This window comes from Anguilla rostrata, chromosome 15 (assembly GCF_018555375.3).
Source record: "Anguilla rostrata isolate EN2019 chromosome 15, ASM1855537v3, whole genome shotgun sequence".
In the NCBI taxonomy this organism is placed as follows: domain Eukaryota; kingdom Metazoa; phylum Chordata; class Actinopteri; order Anguilliformes; family Anguillidae; genus Anguilla; species Anguilla rostrata.
The window spans coordinates 35,634,471-35,646,336 of NC_057947.1; the positions used below are offsets into that span (position 1 = coordinate 35,634,471).

Sequence of the window (11,866 nt, forward strand, 5' to 3'; positions counted from 1 at the left end):
AGCGGAGAGCGGGGAGAGAGTGGAGAGAGAGTGGAGAGAGAGTGGAGAGAGCAGGGAGAGCGGGGAGAGCGGGGAGAGGGGAGAGGGAGGGGAGAGAGCGGGGAGAGGGGAGAGAGCGGGGGGAGAGCGGGGACGCACCGGTGCGGCTCCAGCAGACCAGCGTGGTGTCACGTCTCTCAGGGGCAAACTGTCAGCCTTTAAAAGGAAAGTAATAATAGCGGGAGGCCGCAGCTTTGCGATGTCAGAGGCCCCTGGTTCTGAAAAACACCAGCGGAGCCCGTGACATTTGAGTCAGGAGAAACTGAGTCCAACCGTCAAATAAAGGGCCTGGAGTTGAGTTACCTGAACGGGCTTCATGTACTGCAGAGCATCAAAAACAAAACAAACAACAACAAAAAAACAAAAGAAGAGAGTCATACCGTCGCAGGCAGAAAACGTGCTCTCTTACGCGCTACGCAAGTGCGATTCACAACACCCAGATACGCGATTCGTAAACACCCAGATAGGCCTGCTTCTTGATACCAAGTGTGCAATGAGGAAGATTTTACAAGCAGGAGCAGCTTTCACGTTGGCTGCAATTTTCATCCAATCGCAAACATTTTTGTATTTGGTTCATCAGGAATGATGTCAGGACCATCTGCACTTTCCAAATAACCCTACCAGTCTACCTTCCCAGAGAAAGATGTCGCAGGGAACAGCAGATTCATAGTTCCACATCTGTCCCATACCCTGGTTCTGCTCTTCATACACTCCCACTACACACTCCTGCTGTTTTTCCACCAAAAGGTTCCGATGAAGGTACACCCGAAATCTTTGGTGGAGCGCCCCCTTCAGGTGGCCACAGATCCAGCTGCTCTCAGGCTCTCAACGTTCTCCTGGACCATGCCATACAAGCCCCCCCCCCCAAATGGGGTATGCTTTCCCTGGCCCAAGACAGACTGACTGCGCCACCCCTGGTTCGGAGGACTCCAACTGCCAAACTGAGGGCCTCAGCTTCTGGAAGTGGGCAGGGCTCACCTCCTGAGACAGTCCCACCCCGTACCTTTCCCTCGGCCACGAACACCTGGAGTCCTACGGACACACTGGCTGAGACCACCAACGTAGCCCGGTGTGACAGTTAACTGACACCATACAAGGTAGCTCAGGGGTGATTGTGATACGCATGGTGCTTATGTTTGCAAATGTCCCTTTTACAGTGGCACATCTACAATGTGTCTTATAGGCAAGTTTCCTACGTGGCTCTTGTATTCTATTACAATATGAAAATGTGACATGGAGATGTTCAATGCATTAAGTCCACTTTCTGTTTTTGTTTTTTTTTTTTTGGTGGAATATATCTTATGAATGGATTAAATTGATACTAGCAGTCACAAGCACAACAGGTTTTCAGCAATAATAATATTTCATTTTAAGCTTGAGAAGTGGAATAAATGTTATCCTAATAAGTGACCTTCTTGGCCACATGGGCCAATTAAATGGGAGCAGCGAAGTCAACAGGGAAACCTCTGCAGCCAGTTAACCAGTCAGTGGACTGTTGGTACTTTATTGAGCAGAAAATAGATTGTGTTTCATAATGCATGCTATGAAAAATTCTTTATACTTCCAGTAACTACCACGGTAATTATCATGGTAATTACCAATATTCCCATCACCAACATCATCATCATCATCACCATCATCATCATAGTACGTGTTTGTTGTGTGTAAATTGATTTGATTGTGAGGTTAAAAATAAGAAAGGGGTTTCTTTCATCAGAAACATTTAAAAGATTTTTGTAACAAATGTCCATATATTTTAGCATTTGCACACATAAATAATATTAATTCAATTTACACCCCAGGCCATCATGCTAAAACGATTTCTACTACATTTTAGTAAAAAAGAGTATACTTTTGGTTTTTGAGTAACGCACAACTGTTACTCACATTGAACCATGTAAAGCATAATCAGCTATGGTCCCAAACACATAAATGCAGCAGTAATGTCCAATCAGCCTCCAGGGAGATCTTTCAACGTAGCAATCAGCAATGTTTGGGCAAATCTGTGTTTGTGTAGGATAATACACACAATCAGACCGTACAGACGTCGCTGCAGAGAGGCGAGGTAATCGGAGTTGTGACTGTCAGACAGTGTCAGGTAAGCAGAAGGTAGGAGCACTGATATTAATGTGTGAGCCTCTCAGGTGTCTTTATCTATGGGGAGGGGGTCACCTGCCAGTTATGCAGATACCAATCAGGACTTTAATACATATCTTATAAAACTCTTGAAGAGAGATACATATATACACAAACGTATTCACATGAATCCGGCAGAATTATGAATGTCTTTCTTTAAAAAAAAGGCCATAAATGAAGGCCAGCACTATTGGCAGCTTTTGGAAACTGGGGAGTCGATGCAGCATCACAACACTGCCAGGAAGAGCTCGCGTGATTTGACAGGACAAGTCCATGCCGACCGCTCAGAGCTCGCGGCTGTGAAACGATCGACCCCATCGTCCCGTCGTCCAGCGCTCGTTACACGCCTTCATCTGGATCAGGCCTCACTGCACGAGAGCAGCTCTGCATTCGTAGATCTGGCTCAACGGTAAAGATTCCATCTTGGGCAGAACGGGTTGCCACTCGCGGTGATTCTGGCGTAAGTGGCCGTCTGCCTACCACTGAGTAGCAAAGCAGCTGCCCAAACATAAGTTTTTTAGCAAAACAGGAACAGCTAATAATCAAATGCTTCTCCCAGCTGAACTCTGGGAAGTCGTTTCAGCGACTCCAGACTTCATTTTCCAGATATGAAAGGGCAATTACTGACCTTTCAATTTCCCTTTAATGGAAATTGAATTCTTAAACTCTGACTCTGCTCACTGTCACAAACGGTCGGCACCACGCCAGAAAGTATATCCCTACGCCACTTATTCAGCCAAAAATAAAGAACAAAAATGCTTCTGAGACGCCGTCTCTGATACCTTTTTGTTTCCCAGGTGAAAATCAACGATTCAGTTCAATGTCATTTGCGTCGTTTACACAAAAGCTACTGCAGATAAATTTGGAAAAACACGCTTTTTAATAAACCGAGTTTGACCCAGCAACTTCCACATTGCTAGCATACCGCTTATTGTTTACGCTGTGGAGGATTCATCTCTGATAGCCTTCGCCGAAAATTAAAATGGAGGAAAAACAAGTACAGGAAATGTCTGGATTCCCATTTGAGACTGGCTCCCTGATGCATTCGCTCTGTCAGAGCCAAAGCCAAACGAAGGGGGGGAAATTAACTCCTGATACAGCGACGCTGAATTAGACAGCGAGAGAAAAAAAAAAAAAAACACTTTTTAAGGATTCCAGCCTTGTCATTTTCAATTTTCTGCTCTTTGGACATGCTTGTATTCAGATTCCCCAACATCTACTCGGCATATCAATCCTAATTAGACAATCTGGGGCCGGGAAGGATGGAAGCGGGGTTATTTGCATAATTTAATCATAAATACTCAGTGATACATATTTCCAAATGCATTTGTACAATTATCTTTTCATCCTTGGGGCAAAAGTATTAATATGATTAGGCAATAATTCTTTAAAAAAATTTAAAAAAAGGAAGAAAAAAGAAGAAACCAGCAACCACTCTTTTTAAACTGCAGCTTAGGGCTATATGAAAAATTAATTAATTTCTGAAGAAAATCAATTTCTCTACGTGACCATATTAGACAGTGCCTGGGTAAGGCCTGGATTCCTTCTCCAATCAGGAAATCTCATCTGTTCCGTCTAACTTCTGTCAGTAGCGTTTAACATCCTCGCACCAGCACCAGCCACTTCTGCCATCGCCCCTAAATATGCTGTAATGTGAAGAGCTGGTGTCTAAAGAAACGCCAATTTTGTGTAGAGCCAAGCTCTAAAAGAGAGTGGCCTCCCAAACGCACTGCATTCTGGGTAGGAAATTCATCCAAAATTCCACCACGTCTCCCCTTCCCTTTTCCCCAACACCACTCTAATCACTTGAGATTGTTCTGAAATAGTGGTCCAAAATCATTTTATACCTTCAACCCTAAACTTTGCTTACAGAACAACACTTCTCAATGTTTTAGTTTTAATGTCTTTATCATTTAATGTCATTATCAGCCTGTGTGTGTGTGTAACATATTGCTCCTATTTTCATCTCGTAATTTTCACTAAACATTCCCTAAAACGGTCATGGTGTGCAAACTGTCATCGGCATAACAGCTATCTGTCTCACAGTCAAGCTATTTAAAATAAGAAAGTAACAACACCGTTCTCAGCAGTGCATCCAACCAATAAGAACATGCAAAACTACAACTGCACTTCATCCAACCAATAAGAACATGCAAAGCTGTACAACTGTACTTCAGACAACCAATAAGAACATGCAAATAAGAGCCCATTGATTTTTAAAAAATAAAACTACAGGCATATTAGCCATGCAAGTCTACATTTTCAAACAAATGTAAACCAAGTGTACTGAACTGCTGTATTAAGACAATCCAACTTAAATAACGAATATGGATTAAGAAAGATACTCTCTTTTTAAATCTCTTTTTTTAATTTGGTGATTACACAAGTGTACCAACTGTAATATTCAAAAAATATTTCCAGCATTTGTAGGGCAGGTTCAAATTAAATCTTCTTCCAATAACAGAGCAGCATTGTTGCGATTTCTATATTAATGCCATGTCTACAAATCAATTATCACTCTCCATTATATGTCGTCACAAGACGTTTTCTGGCACATGTTCAATGCACAGAAGCTCAGAACACAGGTGGCTAATTCCGTTTGAAAACAGCGCTCCTTTGACTGTTAATTAGTGCAGAAATCGCATTTATGATTTGAAACTAATCCCTTATTTTGACCAATCAACAGAAGTACTGTCGATCACGAGATGCGAGGCTGCGATGTTCGTTTGTCTGAAAGCGTCTGAATGAAATTCTGATTTTTAACAAGCCTAATTTCTCATGCGCCTTCCCTCTCTCTCTTTTATCCTGATCAGGCATCTGTCACTCTGTTTTTTGAAGTTATTATCACTCTGGTTCCCTCTTGGATGCGGTTGCTGGGTGACAGGGTATCTTAGCACCCACTCTGACTAGGAAAGATTTGAATCAGATCCAGAGATTTCCCATGAGTACCTGTAAACACATTCAGACCTTGTAGAAAACAAATAAATTGCAAGAGCTCAACAGACAGAGAAGGGGGGAAAACAAAGTGCATTTGAGAATATTTAACTCATACTGGGCGCTAAGAAAAATAAATAGCATAAACTGTAACTGTGTGCGTCAATACACCCCCCCGTGCACGCACGCACGCACAGCTGAAAATTGTAATTCAAGAAAAATTCAGTAAAACTAACAAGGAATATTTTTCAATTTAGTCACAGCACGTTAATCTATGCCACTGGAATTTGACTGTAGCAATAACCATTAACACTTGATTTAAAAAAAAAAAAAAAATGGAATTAAAAATAAACCCACTAAGGGGGGAGGGGGCGGGGGGGTTGGGGGAGACAGGTACAGTAACGCGCAGTTACAGATTCACATCCACACACTTCAGGGACGTGTGTCTCCAGGCACAATTAAACCTTCAGAGGTAGCCAAGGAGCGTCCGTTAGCATACGACACACACATTCTGGGTCTCGCGCGTGGGGAAGACGGCTTCGCAGAGACCGGAGAGAGGGAGAGAGAGAGAGAGAGAGGGAGAGAGAGAGAGACCGCAACAATATCACTGCGCTGGTCCCCTGTTTTAATAACCTCTCCTCGGAGTTCAAAGGTCACGGAGCAGGGGAAAAAAACATCTCTGTCTCACAGGCTGAAAATGAAAAGGAGAGCAGGGAGCTGAAGAGCGGGAGCGGCCGGTGTCATAACTCCGGAGAAAGCGCGGAGAAAGCACGGCCCTGTATCTGCAGCGGGCCAGGAGCCGGACATTAATCTCACGTGAGAGACCCTCCGACAGAGCGGGCCGAGGCGCGAGTACTCCCGCAGAAAAGCACTTATCTCACAAGTGCGCGTCGCAGGGAATTCTGGGGTGGGGTGGGGTTGGGGGGGTGGGGCTGGGGGGGACGGACTGCACGTAAAGCATGTTGTTCCAACAGCACAATATCACCGTGAAATAAAAATAATTGCATTGTTCTCGTTACAATATGCGATGTGGAAACAATGCCTTCCTGCGATACAGCGAATCGTATACGAGCCCCGATAAGCTTCATTGTGACCGAACAATCAGGGTTAATACGTCTGGCAAAATAACCGCTCGTTACAAGGCTGTCTGAAACTCTGAACGTGTAAATATGAATATTGCATAATCAAACACACAAAGGACAAAAATCTCTAGAAAGATAGAAAAAGCATTCTCAATCTGAAATGAATAGCAACCAACAGAACCAACATTACAGCAAATGATTTTTTTTTTTTTTTTTTTTAATGAATTAACCACCATCATTTTTATTACATTTTTTTCTACCAAACAACTAAAACAATTGAGAAGTTGTTCCTCGGTGCAGCATGTAATTGTATAGATAGATAATAACTTCACACACTAGTGTTACCTTTATGCATGTAACACTATTACATTGTCATGTACATTAACAAAAGCAGGTTTTTTTTCCCTCCCCCTGGTGTTACTGCAAATGTCCACTTGGTGCCTCTTCCTTAATTCAGATAATGTAATCTGACAAATGGACACAGGCCACAGTGAAAGTGATTGATTTCAGTGCAAAGCCCCCACAACCAGGTGCTTTTAGGGACAATTACAGGCCTCTGTGCAGCGGTAATGACCCCCCTGCCATCATTAACCAACACGTAGCACCGTGCCGCGCGTCCACGCCAACAGCAGCCCACGTAGCACCATGCTACGCGTCCACGCCAACACCGGCCCAGTCTTATTCACAAACACGCAGGTTAAAAACTCACAACGCCCCCCCGTGCGTCGTCTGGACCCCTTATGACAATGTGACAGAGAAGCACTTACTAATGAGGCACGGTCTAGACTTCAGGTTTCCTTTCGTAAATATGTTCTTAACTTTTTAACCGTGTCAAGCATATCAGTGAAAGTGCCATTATGATACAACATGTAAAAAGGCTAGGGCATACCAGTTACTTCAACTTTGTGTGTGTGTGTGTGTGTGTTTGTTTTTGTGTGTGTATGTTTAAACAATTTGATTTTGTCTTTAATACACTGATATAACCATTTTGGATGATCAATAATTTTCAGTTTACAGCGTGCATATTTTTTATCATATAATGTCCACAGTATATCTTCCAAATTTGTAATACTGTACAGCGATTCAAATCACCATCCAAATGATTTCAATCTCAAATGCAGGTTTTATTTAAACCTGTTGGGTAATTTTGTATGGTCCTTACATACATTTGTTTTTATTCATGGGAAACACATGTTCTGCTTATCAAACTGCATGATAAATCAATAGTTTATGGTCAAATTACATTACATATATACATATAGGATTTGGCGCTCTTATCAGGCGACTTAACAATTTATTACACTTACATTGTATCCATTTACAGCTGGATATATACTGAAGCAATGCGTTAAGTACCTGCTCAAGGTCACGCAGTGTCCTTACCGGATTCGACCTGCACCTTGGTTACAACGCAGTTCTACCACTGCGCCACCCCCGTCTGCGTCAAATCATAGCCAGTTCAAAATATTCACAACACACGCTAATCAAGGAATTGGCACAATTGTGAACTGAAAACGAGAGCTCTCTCTCTCTCTCTCTGAGGCATAAACAAAAACTGACATCAAAGCTTAAGCTACTAACGTTTACACAGAATAAAATACCGAACAGTTTTAGGCGTACAGAGATCAAATGTCTGGGAATCTAATTTCACCGCTACAGATGATGTCATTTAACGGTCATTTATTAACGAGTGACGATGCCAGACTGCGCCTGAGCCCAAGAAGAAATCCACAGGAAGAAAACAGTGAGGGGAAAAACAGCCATCATGTACAGCTATCCCACACACGCAGCATACTTCCACTGATTACAAACACACCTATTCTGTGCATGAGGCAGGGGTCAGAGTCACAGAGCAGTGCCTGAAGCTGAAAAGTGCAGACAAAATTAAATATTAGCATTTGCTGTATGGAGGAAACAACAAACCAGCTGTTGCCCCAGTATTCAGGCAACTTCTCCTGAATGAGATGGAAATGATACACAAGACAACGGTTTGGACAGAAGTGACAGAACATGCCATGTTGGATGAGTGTACTTTAGTTACATAGCAAAGGAACACTTGTGTGAGCTAATTTTTTACCTAAATATATATATATATATTTTTTTTTTTTACTAAATTATATCAATGGTGTGACATGGTTGAGTTATCAATGATTTATTTTATTTTTTGTCATACAAATCGATTTGATAAAATTGTACACTTGAAAAATGAAGTATCGTATATCTCCCCAATGAATTTGTTATGGAAGGCTCAAGTAGTTTGTTTTATTTTTTATTTTTTTAAATTAGAATAGTTATAGTGGCCAGTGAACTGGTTTAGCTATTTGATATGTCAATAAATTGATTCATTAAAGTGTCAGTAGCAGTTATCCCATTAAACAATACGGCACGTGACTTTTTTTGTAATACTGTGGGGGTATTCATGAAAATCCGACCTACAACTGAAAGAAGCGCGTAATTCTGAGTCTGGTGTTTTTCATAATACATATAAACGAGGCCGTACAATTAACGAGATTCGAATCATCTAAAGTTGCTGAAAATGAATGTTGCCAAGGCCACGTCGTACTAAGCGCGGAAGAAATTTGTTTAATGAGCCCTGAAACCTGCAGTGGGTGTTAAAAAACGTTAAGTATAAAAAAACAGTGCAGTATCACTGTATCAGCAGGTGTGATGCGCATGTAGCCCCCTTTCAAAGTGCTATCATAAACAACTACACAATTCGTTATCGATAACCTATCGAAAAGGCCGAAAACGGTTGCACTTACCTGCTAAACTGAACGCATAAATAACTACGCATCAGGTAGCATTCCTTAGTCTGTATTAACTAATATCACGAGAGGTGATTTATTATATTTTCCGATGTAACCCAAGACAAAACTAGGTTCGGCTTAGCACGCAACTCTCCTTGTTTACAAATAAATCAGACCGTCGAGAAACTGTAGGTTAACTAAGCTCACTAGGATATTTTATTACTTGCGCTTGTTATTTTATTAAAAGCGTGGTATATATATATATACTGTAATACCATATTGATTAAACAGCTGATAAATGGATACGTTAAATTTTATGTAAATACGCATTCGCTACCTCTCCTGTTTGAAAAATGGACATTTGGACTACTTTGGTATTATGTATTCGTCTTGACATTCATCTGGTGGGTTTTGCTGTTCTTCTGCGAATATAGGATAGCCGAAATTCAAATACTTGCTCTGCTACACAGGCTAGTACGAAAAATCATTAAATGGCCTACTTTCAAAGGAACACAACGCACGAGGTTCAATTAAAAGGCAACACCGTTAGGGTTAGCCCAGACGCTGCTTTAACATTCTGGTTAAGACTTAAGGACTTGTTCTGGGTGTGAAAAAATGCACAGAAAACTGACAGTCGGAATCTGGAAGTCCGGGCTTAGAGTCACCACAGTCGGGTGCTTCATTTTAGGACGTTGACTATAAAGCCTATTAAATGGCCTGGCGCGTGCAATACAGCCAAGGCGAGAAGCTTGCTTGCGAAACACATCATTGTTACAGCTGGACACTTCACGTGGAGCAAGACTCCTCTTCCCTCTTTGTCAAATTTTCAATTACGTGGTCGAGCTACAAAATAAAAAATAAAAATAAAACTTAAAAAAAAATAAAACTAATTATGACACTATTGTGTGTATGTTAAACACATAGAACTACACATACAACAAATGACTAGCCTTTAACTTGGCTACAACGCGACCGCGTAAACAGAAGCCAGGGCATGAGCGTATTTTTTTCTACTCAGCTGATTTTAGGACGGTTTATCTTTAGTAACATGCATTCAAAATACCCTTTCTTGTTTATTTGTCGATCCCAGTCTTGTTTATAGCCAATATTTTTAACGAAGGATTCCACACGTGAGCCTCAGCCCAAGTAATTGAGATGAACGTGTTTGGTGACAAGTGTGTATGTGCGTGCGCGCCCGCGCGTGTGTGTGTGTGTGTGTGTGTGTTACTTAGTGCAAATATGCCCTACTAGCCTGCAATGACAAAGTAACAAGCTCAGCCTGTGGTCAGCCGTGTTATCGAGTTTACCAACTAGGCTACTTTGAAAACTCCGAGGAAGCGTTGCATGTTAGCGTGTAAACATCACACCGTGGTTTCACAGATTCAAAGTAAATGGCAAAAGAACATGTGGCATTTACTAACGTGAACTCAGTGGGTAGTTAATTAAAAAAAAGTACCATCTTTAATTTAGAACGCCCTGAAATCGTTTGATGAATCTGGGCCAGTAGCTCGCCCCTCCGACTCAAACGGGTGGAGTGACAGCTTGTCTATACTGATATATTTTTTTATTTTAAAAAATCGTACACAAACTTCTCTTATTCAAGCTTACCTTGCATTGGTGCAGTCATTATACAGAGTCTCGAAGTCCTTCCGCGAGATGAGTTTGCATCGGTTGACTCCCGGCTGGATGGCGCCGAGCCCTCGCAGGATACGGACCTGCTCCACATTGCACACCACCGGCGTGATCTCCAGTCTCTTCAGCTTGGTGTACACGGTGTGCAGTCCGCCGACCAAGTGCTTCAGAAAGAGGTCGAATGCCTGGGGAAGACAGATGAGCTCGCAGCCGTCCACGGTGAACGAGGCGACCTTAGCGCCCCGCAATTCTACCATTTTACACTCATTATTCTGCGGTGTGTTTTCGACCGGAGACGGAGTCGAGTACACGGGTTTGCTGGGAAGCGTGCCGGCTGGGATTCCCGGACTGCTGGTGGTAATCAGCTCCGATCGGAACAGGCTCTGCCCAGAAGGTGCTATTGACGGAGACGGAGACGAGGCGGTCGAGGGCGAGGAGGTTGTAGCGGTAGAAGTTGGGATCGGAGGTGGATGAACCAACGGGGTTGGGGGGATCAAAGCAGCCGGTACGGCCATGGTCACCAGTGAGAATAAGTTCAAAGTATAAAAAAAAAACAGAGTATAAAAGTGTTCGTAGAAATCAAGACGAGAAATCCGAGCGGGCGAGCTCTTCCAGTTGTATTTGTTTCGCAATCAAAAGAGTTTCTGAAAGAGATGGGGTATGCGATATTTAGGCTCTGCGCTGTAGTACATTGATCAAAGATTGAGCGAGAATGACAGGAAGAAAAGGATCCGAAAAGTGAAGCTCGCTCTGTGGACGAATTGTTGTTGTCACAAGGTACAGAGAGGGAGGAGCCAGAGGACTGCGAGCCTTTGAAATACTCACCGCAGACAATTCGGCGTGATGCGCAAGTTCAAAGTGTACTGGGCGAAACAAAAGAAACGTGGGAACACTATCTTTTTAAATAACTCCTAAAACTTTTTTGAACGGTCACAGTCTGTAGTAAGGAACACTATCATTACACAGTACGAATGCGCAATTTGTTTGTGTGCGGTTTCCTGCAGAAAACGAAGCTTTCAAGTAACTTGCTCTTTTGAACATAATAGCCTTATGAACACGACTGAATTTACTTTCCGGCATTATGTTTCCTCCGATTTGCCAACGTAATTTAACCAGTTTAAAATATTTCACAGATCGGTTATCAGCAGGTGTTGCGCTCATAAAATAATTCCCAGAAATGGTACCAATATGTAAATATCCTACTGTAAGTATTAAATTATGTTGGCAGATTTTATATATTTAGCTAATAACTGTTTACGTCTGTTTAATGTGTTTTTTGGACACGTCATTCAACAA

The 11,866-nt window shown here is 42.2% G+C and overlaps 1 protein-coding gene across 1 annotated transcript in view; it reads right to left on the minus strand.

The window, feature by feature from the left end:
• The window catches only part of LOC135241065 (dachshund homolog 1-like), a 169,036-nt gene extending 157,456 nt beyond the window's left edge, over positions 1-11,580 (minus strand). Inside the window, exon 1 of the mRNA XM_064311171.1 lies at positions 10,547-11,580. Coding sequence (XP_064167241.1) covers positions 10,547-11,085 — 539 coding nt within the window. The 5' untranslated portion in view covers positions 11,086-11,580. The remainder of the gene's footprint in view (positions 1-10,546) is intronic.
• Positions 11,581-11,866: the final 286 nt, after the last annotated feature.